This window comes from Fonsecaea nubica (assembly GCF_001646965.1).
Source record: "Fonsecaea nubica strain CBS 269.64 chromosome Unknown Scaff121, whole genome shotgun sequence".
Taxonomy (NCBI): domain Eukaryota; kingdom Fungi; phylum Ascomycota; class Eurotiomycetes; order Chaetothyriales; family Herpotrichiellaceae; genus Fonsecaea; species Fonsecaea nubica.
In genome coordinates, this window is record NW_019173794.1 from 44898 (window position 1) to 62114 (window position 17217).

The 17217-nt window shown below is 52.3% G+C and overlaps 6 protein-coding genes across 6 annotated transcripts; 4 read left to right on the top strand and 2 right to left on the bottom strand.

Annotated features, from left to right (window-relative positions):
* Window positions 1-827: 827 nt before the first annotated feature.
* On the top strand, window positions 828-1868 carry AYO20_10776 (hypothetical protein; the record flags this gene model as incomplete). Its single annotated transcript, XM_022649032.1, has 2 exons — window positions 828-1071; window positions 1126-1868. The coding sequence occupies 2 exons, from the start codon at window positions 828-830 to the stop codon at window positions 1866-1868; spliced, it is 987 nt and encodes a 328-aa protein (XP_022495000.1).
* Window positions 1869-3367: 1499 nt separating this feature from the next.
* AYO20_10777 (hypothetical protein) lies at window positions 3368-4671 on the top strand (the record flags this gene model as incomplete). The annotated part of the gene is made up of 2 exons (XM_022649033.1): window positions 3368-3773; window positions 3827-4671. The coding sequence occupies 2 exons, from the start codon at window positions 3368-3370 to the stop codon at window positions 4669-4671; spliced, it is 1251 nt and encodes a 416-aa protein (XP_022495001.1).
* A 684-nt stretch (window positions 4672-5355) lies between these two features.
* Window positions 5356-8438, top strand: AYO20_10778 (hypothetical protein; the record flags this gene model as incomplete). Its single annotated transcript, XM_022649034.1, has 6 exons — window positions 5356-5949; window positions 6012-6348; window positions 6404-6877; window positions 7266-7532; window positions 7771-7931; window positions 8127-8438. 6 exons carry the CDS (start codon window positions 5356-5358, stop codon window positions 8436-8438), a joined length of 2145 nt encoding a protein of 714 aa, XP_022495002.1.
* A 268-nt stretch (window positions 8439-8706) lies between these two features.
* On the bottom strand, window positions 8707-9444 carry AYO20_10779 (hypothetical protein; the record flags this gene model as incomplete). The annotated part of the gene is made up of 1 exon (XM_022649035.1): window positions 8707-9444. One exon carries the CDS (start codon window positions 9442-9444, stop codon window positions 8707-8709), a length of 738 nt encoding a protein of 245 aa, XP_022495003.1.
* Window positions 9445-10123: 679 nt separating this feature from the next.
* On the top strand, window positions 10124-12052 carry AYO20_10780 (methylenetetrahydrofolate reductase; the record flags this gene model as incomplete). The annotated part of the gene is made up of 1 exon (XM_022649036.1): window positions 10124-12052. The coding sequence occupies one exon, from the start codon at window positions 10124-10126 to the stop codon at window positions 12050-12052; it is 1929 nt and encodes a 642-aa protein (XP_022495004.1).
* Window positions 12053-13862: 1810 nt separating this feature from the next.
* AYO20_10781 (hypothetical protein) lies at window positions 13863-15932 on the bottom strand (the record flags this gene model as incomplete). Its single annotated transcript, XM_022649037.1, has 1 exon — window positions 13863-15932. One exon carries the CDS (start codon window positions 15930-15932, stop codon window positions 13863-13865), a length of 2070 nt encoding a protein of 689 aa, XP_022495005.1.
* Between the last annotated feature and the right edge of the window lie 1285 nt (window positions 15933-17217).

Sequence of the window (17217 nt, forward strand, 5' to 3'; positions counted from 1 at the left end):
GTAGGATCTGGAATTGTGCTTGATACGTACCTAGCTACATACCATCTACCCCGCCATGCCGCCCAAGGGTTTGCTTACAATTTGATACAAGCAGACAAGGTATCGAGTATGCTTGGATGCAGTGGCTCTTCCACTTGAAGTCTTGTCTGGATACAGCAAGTGAAGCGGCCTGGCCACCCCGGGTGCGTCATCGCAAATATGCCTAAGCGGTTCATTATCCTGCAACTCATCCACAAGGCAATATTTTGTTCTTTACAACGTCTTCACCTTTTCTGTGCCACAGGACAATTCTTTCTCTTATCTTTGCGTTGGATTCAGCTCGTCCCTGTCTTGTTCCAAGAGGCGTTTGAGAGCCCACCCCAGTCTCGCATCACACCTGATACACCTTGTCTTAAGATTCAACCACCATCATGTAGGTGCAAGCCATCCGGTGATACTGTCACCGCTGTTCTGGACTGACTTTCCGCAGGCGCACATCCATAACCATTGTATCCTCTGACAGAGAGCTACCAGTAGATCTCATCACTCTCGATGTGGGCCCCGATATGACCCTGAATGACATCAAAGCCTTCGTCGAAGCTGAGATTGGGGTTCCTCCATCTGCCCAAATATTCTTAAGAGATGGGATGGCAGTCACAAACACTTCCATAACGCTTGCACAGTTTGACGTCCAGGAAGGTGGTATAATACCGATGGCAATCCAGGCCAATCCTCCAAGACGACGAACCGCTCAAGGTACATCCAGTGGCCAACCCTCAACGCAGAGGGCTAGAAACTTCAACCACTCTGAGCCATTGCGATCCCGGATATTAGGAGACCCTGCCATCATGGCCGATTTTCGGAGACAAGATCCCGAACTTGCAGCTGCCGCTCAGGATCAAGAGAGATTCCACGATCTACTACAAGAGAGGCTGAGGCAAAACGAGCAGATGCAGAGAGAGAAAGAAGAGCAGATTGCGCTTCTAGAGGCGGATCCTTTCAATGTTGATGCACAACAGAAAATTGAAGAAATGATACGGCAAGAACGTGTCACAGAAAACCTACAGAAGGCAATGGAAGAGTTTCCGGAAGGTAAGTCAGAGATCTACTCCCAGGCTGACCTAGCCTGACGCTCGTCTTTTATAGCATTCGGCAAGGTCACCATGCTCTATATCGATGTCATCGTCAACGGCCATCCCATCAAAGCTTTCGTGGACTCAGGAGCACAGACGACCATCATGTCCCCGTCAGCTGCCGAACGGTGTGGCATCCTCCGGCTGGTCGACAAACGATTTGGGGGTATTGCAAAAGGTGTAGGTACCGCCCAAATATTGGGTCGAGTTCATTCGGCCGAAATCGAAATTGGACAGTACAATCTCGCCAGCAGCTTCACAGTCATGGAAGGCAAAGATGTAGACCTGCTACTAGGGCTTGACATGCTCAAGCGGCACCAGATGTGCATCGATCTGAAGAAAAACTGTCTCCGCATTGAAAACGACGAGATTCCTTTCTTACCAGAAAGCGAAATCCCGAAGATGATGGAAGATGTGTTGGAGAGTGAGCCCAAAATTGAAGGCCCTGGTGGCAGCACAGTTGGCGCAAAGACCGGAACTGTCATGCCAGGAGCATCGGCGGGATCAGCTCAGACAGGGTCAGGGGCCGGTCAGGCAAGCGCCAGCACTGCGAATCAACCGTCGTTATCAGGTCCTTCCTCTACAGCTGTTTCATCTCAACCTGAACCAGGTTCCGGCAACTTTGGAGAATCGCGACCAATCACCGCAGAATCAATAGCACAGGTAACCGAGCTGGGATTTACAAGAGAGGAGGCGATCGCTGCGCTGAGACAGACAGGTGGTAATGTCGAACTCGCCATTGGATTGTTGCTGTGAATCATTTTCTCGGACAATGAGCATGGCGTTATTTGGCTGAGCATAGTCTTCTTCGAACGAACCATGTGCAGAAGGCGTCAGTCCGGTTCGATCAACCTGCGGGCATTTAATAGCTCGCGTTCTTGATGATTAGATGCAGAACAGCAGGCGGAATGCTGGGGCCGAGAGAATTTGATAACAAAAGACCAATGTAGACAAAGCTATTCTATTGAAAATCATCAAGCTCTTTCTTCTTACTTCTATCGCAGTGCCAGGAAACAGGTCCTCTGAAGCGATTAATGAATCTCTCGTGCTTCGTGTCATCGGCGTTTATCACATGAGGCTCCGTGTCGCGCCAAGGCCAGGGACGTTGAATCTGAACTGCGCCCTCAGCCTCCAGAGACCCTGTGAACAACAACTGGCGAACAACTGCACCTTTCTCACCTCCATTCCCTCGAATCGTACGCCAATACACCCGACCGAACTGAGATTTGCGCAACGAGCCATCACTCTCCTCGGAGCGAGAGCATCTGGAGTCGGTCCAGACTGTCAAGTCAAAGACCGAAATGAATCGACAAGGTGGGTTTCCGGTTCCCTCGCCCGCCAAACTGCGTTCACTTTTCTTCTCAATGGAGGGCGGGAAACGAGGACCATCTATAGAATGGACTTCTCCGTCAGAATGAGGACTACGGATGATGAATGGGCTGAAAGAGGGGGCGGTTTGGACACTCGGCTCGGGATGAAGTGTTACCTGGCACGAGCTCAACGGTGAAAAAATACCCAACAGTTGGACTATCAGCCAAAGCTACGATGGATTTCCGGCAAGAACCTGCCAATTTTGGTGCATGTTGGGGCCAACGATGAATGAATGAATAGGCTGCGATTGAGTGAAGCAATCTCTCCACGGAGTCGAGAGGCACAGTCAGGGCATAGCCGCAATCGTGGAGAGATTCACCAAGCCCACACAATGGCATCAGTCCTATGCTACAGCTTTCCTTGAAATATGTGCATGGACAGCATGGTTATCGATGCAGACGTTCACTCGGCGCAGCATCATCAACAACTGCTTGCGGACGTCTGAACGCCTGTTTAGCAGCGCGGCAGCCATACAGCTCTCTTTCTCTCCGGAAGCCCAGATCCGGGTTTCTGCCTCCTTTACAGTTGGGAATGAATCCGCAGGGACACGATTACCAGGTCACGTGGACCACTGATGTCCAAGTGGACCATTCTCTAAATAGCTCGTTAACATTGCTGTTTTCTGTACCTTGCATTGGCCCACGTGCTAACTAATCTTCTCTAGGACAAGGACGACAAATTCCTACAGTGAACAACATGAATCAACACACACAAGGCCGGGCCGCTAGCAGCGGCAGGATGGTTGGGGGTAAGCCTGGTATGTCCGTTGACAAATCCCAAGGATAAGACCTAACGCAACGCAAGCAACTTGGGGGCAAAGTGGGCTTCCCGCACCCTCACAACAAGCTCGAGACGCTGTAGCACCCGACAGCTGGGCACAAGCTATGAACTCGAGGGCCAATACTCAGCTTGACCTATCCGCATCTTCCTTTCCCAGCCTCAACAACAGCAGCCTGCAATCACAGGGTCACAGTGTGGGGTCCAGTGCCTGGCAGACGGGGCCGCCTCAGAACGAACAGGCGCAGAGACAGCAAATGCAAGCCTCGCGAACTCACATTTCATCTCGACAGCAACCGGTTAATGCCAGTCGAGACGGCTTCTACCCTACTGATACCTACTCAAGGAATGCTCCAATGGAGTTTTCTTCGGATTCTTCCCAGCCCGTACGACGAACAAGTCAAGCCCCAAGTGGACCTCCTGGATTTACGCAGCGACAACCAACTCAACAGGGGGACAGCACGCCAGGTGACCCCAGCAGAGTTACTTCGCCGTCCGGGCAGACACAAATTTGTATGGTGGCCACTCTAGTGTGAGAGCGCGGATTGCTGACGGATGAGTTTTAGCTCGGTCACCCATATCTCAGAGTATCAATGCGGCCATAGGTCATGAGAGATTCTTAGGACAAGATGCACGGACGCAATTACAGGATTCACCGTCCCAGTCGTTAGGATTGCAACCGCGGGATATGTTCGCAGATCGGGAAATTGGTACTAGAGCCGACCACGAGTCCATCTTCGCAGGAATGAGTGAAAAAGACAAGTTCGGGATGAAAGGTTACGTTGCAGAACAGGACAATGCCAGTCCAGCAGCAAGAAGTTTGATGCGGGGAGTGGACCTGTCAACGCTCGGCATCAGCATGGGCTCGCAAGAACCCTTACTATCGTCTTATCCAGGACCATGGGCCGAACCCAATGCGACACCGTTGCGGCCATTGGATTCGGAGTACACCATCCCCGAGTGCTACACGGTTAAGAAAATAGCACCACTGTCGACTCGGATTACTGGCTTTGTGGACGAAACGCTATTCTTCATCTTCTACACCATGCCTCGGGATTACATACAAATGCTGGTGGCCCAAGAGTTGGTCGCGCGCAAGTGGCGGTACCACATGAGGGAGAAGCAATGGCTCACCAGGGACGACGCGTCACCTAGTCCGGTATTACTGGACGACAAAGTGAGCGAGCAAGGCTACTACATCTGGTGGGACACCAAACTCTGGAAGAAGGTCCGACGCATTTACACGTTGAGATATGAGGACCTAGAAGAACAACCGAGCATGGGCAACCGGCCAATCCATGCAGGCGTCATGGGCGCAATGTCAGGGAACATCAACGGAGGAATGGGTGTTGGCAATTTCAATGCCGTGCCCAGCCTGGAGAGAATGGCCGCCACTGGGCGAGGATTCTAAGCCATCACTCTCGGGAGGTCGATGACCAAGGACTGAATATGTTGCGTACTGCAGGGATCCAAGCCCTGCAAAGAACGCCTCTGCCGCCTTATCGGAGTCAGCGCGCTTTTGCTGCTGCACACACCGAGACTAAGTTGTACTTGATACAGATGTCAATACACAGTACTGCATCTTGCATTTTATTCTTGATATCACGTGCGCCCCAAGCCCTATATATATCCCCGCGCTTCCGGTCGCTCTTGCCCCACCTGTTCACAACAAGGAGCGGCGTGACTGGCTTTGACTTCGTCGTCGTCGATTGTTATGACTGTTTCATTCTTCTTCATCTTGTCACTCCTATTCAATTGTCTCTCTATCTCTTCGATCTAGCGACATTCTTTTCCTCGTTGACATCTGCTAACGTGTAATTGTCCTTCACTTTTATGGCCATTCTTTCTATACATACTCATCAGACCTATGTCGCACAAGGTTGCGCGTTTCCATTCCGTTCTGCGGATTACGGCGGAGGGATGAAGACATATCCGCCTTAGTTTTCTCTTTTGATCACACGATCGAAAAAGTGCCCCCTTCAATCTGCTCAAGTTTTTCTTCAATTTGGGCATTTCTTGAACGCTGAAATCGAATTGAGACACACGGCTACCGAGTCTCATTTACTGCACCTCAGCGTCCAGATTCGCTACCATTATGCCACTTCTCTCCTGGCTCTCACCTTTCATCAGTAAGCCTGATGCCAGGGATAGCAAGCGTGTTCAAACGACGACCAGCCTAGATCCGAAGCCCATTGAGGATATGGACTTTGATACCCTCGCAGACAAGGTGGAAGCTTTACGAGCTCAGCTCGAATATGCCAATGAACTTTGTGCGCAAGCAAACCTTCAATTTGACAAATATCGCATAGAATTATACGAGCTCCGCAGCTCGCTGGATTTTGAGCGGGCAAGAGGCGACGAAGCGCGGCGCTTGCTGGTGGAGGAGCAAGAAAAGCGCGTAGCCCTTCAGGCACAAGCGAAGAGCCTGCAAACCAGCCTGAGAAACGAGTCTGTCCTTGCTGGTCAACTGCAGGCAAGACTCAATACTGAGATGACGTCGTTGAAGGCCATGACTAAACATGCACGGAAGCTTGAGGAGAGGTTGGTTGATATGCAGTTGGATCTAGAATACCTGAGGTGTACCACAAACGCCGAGACAGTCAGGGACCCTTTGGTCACCCTCGCGCAAGATTCCCCTCTACCAGCGCAGCCATTTGTTGTCGTGCTAGTGGACGGTGACGCCTACTCTGTGAGCATTTATCCGGTCAGCTTGTACTGTGTGGTTCGCTAACCTAGGGAAATCTCAAACAGTGGGCTCGCGATATCTGCAACCAAGGTATTGGACAAGGAGGCACTTCAACAACCACTTGTGCCGATGCTACTGGCCCAGGTGCCATAGCCGCGACGAGGATCCGTAACGAAGTCATCAAGTACATTCTGAATCAGAATGGAACTATTCCGATAACATCCAAGGTTATCACTCGCGTTTTTATCAATTTTGGGGGTGGCGTCAGACAACCCCGGCCTCGAAAGAGCCATACAGGTGTGGCCGTGGCCGATTTTGCGGTCCAGTTCACCGAGAAAATCCCTCTGTTCGATTTCTTCGATGCAGGAAGGGGGAAAGAAAGGGCAGATGACAAAATCAGAGGTATACCTATCATCAAGACCGAAAGTTCATCGCGACTAATGGTCCACGGCTCTAGAAAACTTCCACCTCTATCTCTCGACGCCGAACTGTCACGCAATATTTGTCGCTGCCTGCCTTGACAATGGATTTGCCCGGATGCTTGAACAGTATAGTGATCATCCGGTCGCCCGCCAAAAGATCGTCTTAGTCTCGCCTGGCTACGTCGCAAACGAGATACAGAAATTGGCCCTGAAAGTGGTTGAGTGGCCCAGCGTCTTTGCAGTACGGTCCATGCCAGCCAGTGCAGTTGTCAAGCACAAGAAAGGAACGCAGAAACTGCAAAGCCAGAAAGCCCGCATGCAGCGCAGTGTGTCTACACCATCAATATTTTCCGATGAGACGCGGTCGAGGCTCACGTCGAGATTGTTGGACTTGGTCCCTGTGTGGAGTCCTAACGTGGGAATGAGTAAAGCCTCGAATAGTGTTGGCTTGAGGGTGCAGCAAGTGACAGGGGCTGGTTTCGTTGAGCATCTCGACCTCGCACAGATGGGTGAGGCGGTCGAAGATATTGACTGAGGAATGTTCAGAATAATGGCGGCGTTATCGGTGGGAAATCGGATGAGGGCATCTTGTATCACGCCGCACAGGGGCCGGATTGATTTGTTGACCGGACATGAGCGCTCTTACCTTCACAGGTGGTTCTTCTGCTTCTATCTCGGATTTATATATCGTACTTTAGTTGGACATCAATCGTTGAGTAAACAGAGTCAAGCCAAGGTCAGCACTACCATATTGAATGCCAGTATCATTCACGTCTACAGTGTCCAGGATCATGCAGCTATCATTCTTCATCTGTTCACTCCCTCTCTTCTTTGTCTCAAGTTCTGCCGTATCCTCTGGTTGTGATCTCCATGATCCTGCCAACCCGTGCTATATAGCTGGAGGAGGTGGTGGTAACGACCTCGGCGCCGACCCCGTCCCCTTTGCGGCTCGAGCGTTCTGGATGCGGCGGGCGGTCGCAGCCCTAGCAGACATCAACGACGGCAGTCCCTGTCCGTTTGCGGCCTTTGGCTCTGTCATCGTGAACCACACTGCGTCCGAGAAGGGCTCGGGTGGTGCGGGAGCCGGCGAGATCGACCACCTGGGCGAGGAGGTGTGTATTGGCGCGAATTCGCTCGTGAGGGACGGGAACCCGACGTTGCATGGTGAGTGCCCGAGTGGGATCTGTACTTTGTCTCTCAGTGGTGATGGGGCTGTGGCTCTGCTCTGTCGAGGAGGCGGAGGCGGAGGGCGGATTTTTGTTGTCTCCAACGCGTTTTGTCTTCTTGTTTTCTGTCTATCCACTACTTGAGGATCTCCAGACGTTTCACAGAGCGAGGGCGGTGAAGAAGAAAGCGAAGTGGATGTGCCATGAAAACAGGCGATACAAACTACAAGGGACAGTTGCTAACAAAGCACGCACACCGAAAGGCGAGATCGCGGCCATCAACAACTGCAGCCGGATCCTGACCGACCCGGATGGCCCGTACAAGCTCTCGGGACCCGACGCCATCAAAGCACTGGGTGATTTGAGCCTGTATACCACGGCGGAGGCATGTCCCATGGTAAGCAACTAAGCAAGCAAGCAAGCAAGCAATCCTTCCATATTCCCCCAGCCCGTCACATCTCTGCCCTCCGTCTCTCTCTCTGAATTGCACAATCCTTTCTTTTGAGACGGGCAATCTTCATATTGCGATAAGACTCCTCTTTTGACCTGTGGCGTGGGACCTGGATTAATCCCTCGGGCGCCTTTGGAACAGTGCTCGTCCGCAATCCTCTACGGCGGGTTCCGCGAATACATCTTCTCCACGTCGATCCCGACGCTGCGCTCGCACGGTTGGCCCCAGATCATCATCCGGTCGAGGGAGATCTTCTCCCGCAGCGTCGGCAGGCTGGCGGCGCACCGCACGCGCATTATCGGGGATGTGCTGGCGAACGAGACAGAGGCGCTGTTCAAGTGGCAGTACAAGGATGGGCCTTGTCCCGGGGGATGTGAGAAGGACGGCGTGGGCGGTGGATGTGTGAAATCAACGAATGTGAATGATGATGGCACGGGAAAAGATGAATTGTAAATTCGCCAGGGCGCAGGCGCAGAGTGGTTCGACAGGGGCCACGGTCACGGCGTACATGGCAATAGTCCAGTCCAGTCCAGTCCCGGGCCGATGAAGAAATAGGAAACCCATGCCACATGCCTCGTTTTCCGGAGGAAGCGTGTCTTCAATAGCCCTAAATTGAGAAGGATCTGTTGTTATGACAATGCACCAGTCCCGAGTCATCCATTCATAAGGTCTATCAGAGCCAAGTGTGAGAGCGTCGTGGCCCATAACAACACCCCGGGGTTCAGTCTTTGCTCCCATACTTTTCCCGGTAGGCCTTCATTAGTTCGAGCTGTTCCTGTCCGGCTCCTTCGACTTTGCCGCTTTGAATAGCTTCGAGCAAGTCTTCGAACGTGAGCACCGCCCTTACAGGCACTCCTAACTCGTCCTCGGCAACCTTCATCGCACTTCTCGACTCTGCATCGGAGACACGTTCTTGTCTGGTCAAGAGAAGGACCACCCCAACCACAACGCCGCCCTGAGCTTTGATGATGGAAATGGCTTCTCGCAGGGCAGTGCCGGCTGTCATGACATCGTCAACAATGATCACTCGCTTGCCCTTGAGCGGTGCTCCAGCGACGATACCCCCTTCTCCATGATCTTTTGCTTCCTTTCTGTTGTATGCGTATGAGACCTCCGCAAAATTCTTCCCAGCAAAGAATAGCTCGCGAGTGACGATCGCGCTCAAGGGGATCCCCTTGTACGCCGGCCCAAAGACCACGTCAAAGTGAGGGGCAAATGAGCCATCGGCTTCCGCACCAGCCTCTTCGGTACCAAGCGGGAGGGAAAAGGGAGGCGAGGTCAGCACTGAAGCAAACCCCCGTGCAAGTGCGTCGAGGAGGGACGAAGTGTGCAAAAGGGAAGAGTTGAAGAAGTATGGTGATATGCGACCAGATTTGAGGGTGTAGGTGCCAAAGGAGAGCGCAGAGGCCTTCAACAGCAGAGTGAGGAGGGCGTCCTTGTAGGATGTATCCGTCGCCATCGTTGCGGCGACAGCGTGAGAGAAGTCGTCTGCTTCAGGAGGGGTTTGACGAGGATTTGAGCGTATCTTGACCGATGTATGAGTAGTCTGGCGGGCGGTCCAGCACAAGCGAGATCTGCGTTTGGCGCTTTGCAGAAACGGTGCCTGCCAAGAGCAAACTTTTTCATCCCTCCACGCCAAAACAGTTTTTCGGCGTGGCGCGAAAGGATTCCGGAGTGCGTAAGTGGATACGAGAGTGGGCGTCACCCAGGCGTGGGTGTGGACATGGGCATAGGCATGGCCGTGGGTGTGGGCGTTGCGGTGAGCTGCGAAAAGTCTACGAAGGGTGAGTTCATCACTGACTTTAGGCCCTTTCACCTCTCGATTCCCCTCACTTTTTTTCTGCTATATTCAATCCAATCGACAGACTCGTGCCTTTTTGTTGAAGATCCGACCCTCAATGCCGCGAGAGCTGGCCGATAGGTGGGCTCGCAACCGTTATTTCGGTTGAGTTGGACTTCGGGTTGGAGGAGGACATCATCGTCCTACACCGTGACCACGAACTCGGTCACACAGGAGCAGAGAGGACACTGTGAACAAACGCTCTTTCCACACTGTCTGATTCTCCTCGCTCTCTTATCTCAGTCGCTTTTCTTACAGCTTTTCCCTCGTTTTCCCTCTCCTCCCTCAAGCCTTCGACATGCATGTCTCCAAGAAACTCGAGCTGGCTCACCAGCAGAAGAAGCCGACCTTTTCCTTCGAGTTCTTCCCTCCTAAGACGGCACAGGGCGTTCAGAACCTGTACGACCGAATGGACCGTATGCACAATCTGGGTCCGACATTCATCGACATCACATGGGGCGCAGGTGGGAGGCATTCCCAGTTGACCTCGGAGATGGTCAATGCCACTCAGAATTACTATGGATTAGAGACTTGCATGCATTTGACCTGCACGGATATGGAGCGAAATCAGGTCGACGAGGCTCTTCGCCGGGCGTACAAGACGGGCTGTACAAATATCCTGGCACTCCGTGGTGACCCGCCCAGAGACCAAGAAAAGTGGGAGGCGAAAGATGGTGGTTTCCGCTACGCAAAAGATTTGGTGAAATACATCAAGGCGAAATACGGTGACCATTTTGATATCGGCGTTGCTGGCTACCCGGAAGGCTGTGACGACCAAAGGGATGTCGATCTGCTGATCGACCATCTCAAGGAAAAGGTTGACGCCGGGGCTAGTTTCGTCATAACACAAATGTTCTACGATGTCGACATTTTTCTCAACTGGGTGAAGAAGTGTCGGGATCGTGGAATCACCGTGCCTATACTTCCTGGCATCATGCCTGTTCAGACCTACGCTGCGTTTGTGAGACGAGCCAATTGGACGAAATGCCACGTTCCTCCTGAGTGGTTGGAAGCTTTGGAACCGGTCAAGAATGACGACGCTGCTGTTAGAGCTATTGGAAAAGATCTGGTCGCTGATATGTGCCGGAAAATCCTGGACTTTGGTATCCAACACCTTCACTTTTACACCATGAATTTGGCGCAAGCCACACGCATGGTGTTGGAAGACTTGTCCCTGACGCCTGAAACTTCCGGAACGCGGCTGGAGAAACCACTACCCTGGCGGCAGTCTCTAGGATTCAATCGTCGGGACGAGACGGTCAGGCCAATCTTCTGGAGAAATCGCAATGCATCATACATCAGCAGGACCGCCGACTGGGACGAGTTTCCCAACGGTCGTTGGGGTGACAGTAGATCTCCTGCTTTCGGGGAGTTGGATGCCTACGGTATTGGGCTCAAGGGCACAAACGAAGCCAACATCAAGTTATGGGGAAAGCCAAGATCTCTTCGCGACGTTACAAGTCTTTTTGTACGCTTTCTGCAAGGCGACTTGGAACGACTACCATGGAGCGAAGGTGCCATCTCTTCTGAGGCAGACATCATCAAGGATGATCTGCTACAGTTAAACACGCATGGATTTTTGACCATTAATTCTCAGCCAGCAGTTGATGGCGCGTCGTCTACGCATCCAATCTACGGATGGGGTCCTGCAGGTGGTTGGGTGTATCAGAAGGCGTACTTGGAACTGCTTGTCTTCCCCTCCATGTTCAAGACGGTGATGGATCGACTAAACGCCGACAAGAATCTCACCTACTACGCAGTGAACCGGAAAGGCGAGTTGTACACAAACACAAAAGACGAAGGTCCAAACGCCGTGACCTGGGGTATCTTCCCGAACCGTGAGATTGTCCAACCAACTATCGTGGAAACTGTCTCGTTCCTGGCATGGAAAGACGAAGCCTTCCGGCTCGGACAAGACTGGGCCAAATGCTATCCCGCAGGATCCGGAAGCAGAAAGCTGATCGAGAAGATCATGGACGAATGCTACCTCGTCAACATTGTGAACAACGATTTCCACCAAAACAAAGAGATCTTCAAGGTGTTTGAGGGTCTGGAGACCAAGGATCTCGACTTGGTCATCGAAGACACTGTACCCAGTTCCGTCGAAAACGGGACTAAGGAGGTACCGAACGGCGATGCATCACTCGGCGATGTCGAGAAAGGCCTTGCAAATGGGGAGCAACACCAAGCTCCCTCTAAGGCCAGTGCAGACGTGCTCTCCAACTGAGCGTTGTCTGTTGATTTCCTTTTTTTTATCATTTGCCTTGAATTTTTGGTTCTTATTTATACTGGCGTTAGTCTAACACACAAAGCATGATCAACTCAGCTAACTACTTGGATGCGTCCTAAGCTTGACGACGAGGACGGGAGTTTTTTCCGGGCGTGTTTAATTCAACAAAACCACAGGAATTTGGCGTGAGGGTAAAAAGGGCGATTCTTCAAACAGGAAACTGAAGAACGATACAAAAAGAACGACCAGGAGAGAAAAAAGCATCTCATTTCAACATGATACCCCACGCATGAAGAGCCAAGTAGCTCATTTCAACATGATACCCCCCCGCAGCATAGACGAGACAATTTTTTTTTTCTTTTAACGAGGAAACGATTTATGAAAAGAGACAGAGAGAAACCAAAACAAAAGACATGTTTGCTACGTACGCCATGCTACACAGATAGTGCCGCCAGAGGGATATCTGCCGGAGATCGAGGCGCCGGGAAGAACAGGTGGACGGAGCTTTTTATGTATGTATGTATGATGGAGTGGAGTGAGTGAGTGAGCGGGTCAATGACGAGAGAAGATTGGCATTGGGAGACCGAGAGAGGGAGAGAAAGCAGAGACGCGCTGAGACTATTTTCAACATACATGGTCGATGTGGCCTCGCTGGCTCTCGTTCTCTCTGTATTCTGGTCTGGCCATCCACATACAGTACGTACATACATGACAGTACATTTATCTGGGTTTCAAACCGCGTTATACGGCTCGATGGCTAGCCACCTCTGGCAGCGGCTACTACTGCATCTTCGATATAAAGACCGAGAAGCAACCGAACCAGACCAAGTCAAGCAAGTGAAGCACAGAGCAGGTAGCTTGTGGCCTGGGCGGCCAGGGTGCAACGGCAAACAATGAATCACACTTTCTTTGCACACATGCATTGCACTCGAGTCAACGGATGGCTCTATGTTTCTGTGACCCCCTCTACCATCCACTATGCATCACCCAAACAACAGGCCTTTACGCGCGCGAGTGGTATAGAAAGTAACTCGACCCAGAACCAGAAACATACCAGACACCATTGTCAACAGGTTTTTTCCCTGTACCCGTGCCCCCCCACTCCAGAGGTCGCCCTCGTGCATATTTTTGTTTCCTTGTTCCTCTTTTTTGTCCTAGTTTGTATCTCCTTTTCCGTCCCTTTGTTTACCCATGCCGTCCGTCATGATATTTTGGGGGGGCTTTTTCTTGGTCGATCACGTCGAGCACACCCGGCCCCCTTTTCCTTTTCCATCCAAGGTCCAGATACATTTCCATGTCCGTGTCCAAGCCTCTGTTTGCACCCAGAACTTGAAAGAGCCCACTGTTGGTCTCCGTAGTTTCCCATCCAAAGAAAAGCCCCTGAAAACAAAGACACAATCAAGGCATATCGTCATGAAGAAGAAAGAGACGTTCCCGTGCCACATCAATAAACACAGCAAAACATAGCACAAAAGTTTCGTAAAAGCAAAGCGTGAGAAGAGCCAGCGTCCCGCGAAGGCAAAAAGTCCCTCCCCAGCAGACGGGGACATATCGAGTGAATTTCTCTCCCAAAATAAAAAAGCCATCCTCCTCCTAAACCGGATTTTCCGTTTATTTCCCTCCCTCGAAAATAAAACAAAGGCTGGAAGTCGTGGAAGAATCGTATAACATGACAGTGGAAAAAATCGTTAGGTTGTACTTCAAATAACTGAGGGAAAGAGGTGTCCGGGTGTTGGATGCTGGACGTAGACGAAAGATCAGGTTCGTGCAGTCTCTTTTGGCAGCTGAAGACAAGGCGGTAGCGTGTTCAAATCATTGGAGGGAGACCAGTCACACCAAGTCCCATTTGGTCAATCGAGGCTTGTGGCATCTTCAATATATTTAGATTGCCGAGGACGTCATCATCATCATCTGCAATCTCTTCGCTGACCCGTCGTTGGAGCATGTTGAGTTGCGGTTCGGATTCCACCGCCTGCGTGTTGAACAGGCCGTCGCACAATGCTTCGAAGTCGTCAATGTCCAGAGCCAACTCAAGTTCGTCGTCCGGCAGGATCTGGTCGACGTCAATCTGCCACGGCTGCTTTGAGAGAGGCGACACTTGGCGCATGGCTGGCTTGTGTTTTTCGGGGGTGTGTTGTACTGACGATGGTTTGGCGGGCGAGAGTGGGGGCGACAGGGGTGGGAGACTCTTTTCCGAAGCCGAATCCGAATCCGATCTTGAAGAGTTGTAAAATGTGCAGGACGATTCAACAGTGGGCTGGGACGAGGCACTCGAATGGCAATCGTCAAGAATCGTGAGCTTTCGAGCCATGACACCCAATGTGGTCGAATCGGCGCGTTTCAAGCCGACATCGTCGTTCTTCTTGCTCGTCTCGCCCTTGTTCGATTTGGCGGATTTAGCCGGGCTTGCTTGGATGGCGGGTAGTGTAGCGATGCCGGCTACGGCAGGGCCGGATGTCCGTCGACTCGTCGCGGAGCTTGTCCGTTTCGATCTGATCATAGGCGACGACACTGACGTCCGCGGAGTGGTCATAAGAGTCGTCGATGACTGCCACGATTTGGTGCGGGTAGTCGACTGACGACTTGCTGATCTTAGACTGCCATCCACCGAAGCATACGACATGAGGGAGGGCGTCTGCTTCTTGGATCGAGGCTTCTTGACTGGCGCATCAGGCAATGATCGGAGAGGAGGAGTGTGAGCTTCGATAGCATGGAGATATGTTGTGCGCATCTCATCAACAATCTTTCGAATTTCATCTCTGCTGGTGTTGGGATCTTCGGCCATGCTAGTCCGTGCCGTAAAAGAAGACGATGCACCGCTCGAAGAAAGGTGTGAATACCTGGTGTGAGATGAGTGGTCTGAGTGTTCGTCCAGATAGGCGAGATCGAGGTTGGGCGTCGATCCGGATGCCTTGATCCCAAGGCCCCGTCTTACTGAATCTGGTGGCCGCTGGCTGATCTGATTCAGTGATAACGACGACGCCGCGTAAAGGTTGTCGCGAGTGGAAAGCAGAGGAGGTGGCCTAGGTGCCTCCGCTCGGTCTCTGTTGAGCTCTCCAATGGTCCGATCCACGCCGTTTTGTCCGTAGATGGAGACGAGCCGACTATACTCCGCCTTCCAAAGCGCCTGAATCGTTGGGTTCTGTTCCTCGTGGGGCTCGAGGAGGGACGTGGTCGATGCCATATATGGTGAAGCGAATGGCTGTATAGGGCTGGAAATTCCGAGCCCGAGACTGTTCGACCCGAGGTTTGGGTCATGAGAATGATAGTCCTGGGCAGAATGTGATCGGTGTTGGTAAGTAAAGGTTCCTGAAGCCCAGCTGGAGGATGTAGGTGGTGGTATATCACTGAGTACGGACGGAGGCTGAGAGATGGGACTTGAAAAGAAGATTTGGTCTCGGGGGGAGGTTGGAGCAGTCGCAATGAACCTGAAATTGTGAGGCTCAGTAGGCGATTTTGGTTGTGACGAGGTGTGGGAAGTCCTTCGTTCCTTGCCGCCAACAATATACTCGCCCTGTTTGATGTCTTCCAGTGTGCGATCGTAGTCCTGCTCGGTGACGAGGAGCTCTCCAGAGCTCAGGCGCCGACTTGCCTGGAGCTTGACAGGGCCATTACCTCGATGAGGCCGGTTTCCGAGCTCTGGCGGTTTTCCTGGAGCAGCCTCTTCATAGGAGAAAGACCGGAGACGATCTGGAGGTTGATTGATTTTGGTTTCCTTTGCTGTAATACCCCCGGATTTGCTAAAGAGAGAGAGTCGACCCTGTGGTGGAGCTGTCGTGTACGGGACGCTATGCAAATCCAGCTCGGGATCAGCATTATTCCGCCGTTGTCCTTTGTGCCTTCGAGGCGAGAGGAGCTTTCGTAACCGCGACTCCATATTCTGGGAAAGGCTGAAAATGAGTGGTGAAGCATTGGCCTTGAGAGATTGGTGCGAAACCCGCGCGGCGGATCAAGACTCCGATGTCAAGCAGGCACGTCAGAAGGGCGATTGACGTGCTTATATAGAGAGATGCCGGTATGTCGGCCTGGTCGCTGGCATATAGACAAGGTCAGATTCTATTTCAGAGACCATGCGCTGGACAGGAGACACAATGTTCTGGTCGAGGATAGAAGAGACACGTCTGACATGCAAGGAGAGGAGCAGGCATTGCTCTTTGAGGAAGAGGAGAAGGAGCAAATAATCTCTGACGGGCAGGACCGGGGCTATAGTTTGAGGGGAGGGAAAAGAGGGCGTTTTGAAGGTCAAACAAATCAACAGGGAAGCAGCTTGAAGCATGGGGGAGGCTGGCAGGGGACATTGACCAGGGTTCGATCTCATGACACGAGGCACAACAAGGCAGAGCAAGGCTCATGAGCTGCGGTGGTTGGTTCGTCCAAGGGCTCCACGCGGGTCCTGGAGTTTTCGGAGACTTTGTCCTCCTCAAAGCCCTCCTGAGCCTCTCTGAGTGGATGGACTGCCTCCAGTGTTGACGTCGCTAAACCGTAGGGACCCCATGAGCACGCGAGAAGCCACTGGCCGTAACGCTCCGGGGCTGGAGTCAAAACAAAACAAGCTGCCCCCCGAGGTAAACAGTGGAAGCGCGTGTTTCCTGAATGTCCTTCCCTCTCTTCGGAGAAAGCTGTCTATACCAGACGAGCCTGTGGTCGGCAGTTGGCCCATGGTCAGGGGATAGCGAGCGAGAGCCGATGTTGACGGGGAATCTGACGTGAAATCTGCGCAAAAGTCCATGGGTGACCCTTCGACGCCCAGGACTCTGGTCTCCAGGGGGCCCCAGAACAACCGATGAGAGGCCTTATCGCAATAAGCGAATTGAGGCGAGCCGGAAGAACCACATGCGCACAGATATGCAGCCACACCCCTGCCGATCACCCTCAACAGCCCCGGCACGCCTGGGTAACGGGCACACCCCAGGAGACTAGGCCTTTAACAAGCCGAGACTATTGGAATAGGGGAGCTTAGGGGGGACCTTCAGGGCTGAAATACCCATGGGGCCCTAGGGCTTGGGGCTTTTCCATGGCGTCAAATACTCGAAGGACATACCTGTACTGAGTACCTCGTGCTTGTAAACATTGCTGCTCCTCCTAACGCCACAAGAGACACATTCCGTGCAAGATACGAGGATATCTGCAGTTGTGACAGGCAATCCCGGTGGGATAACAAT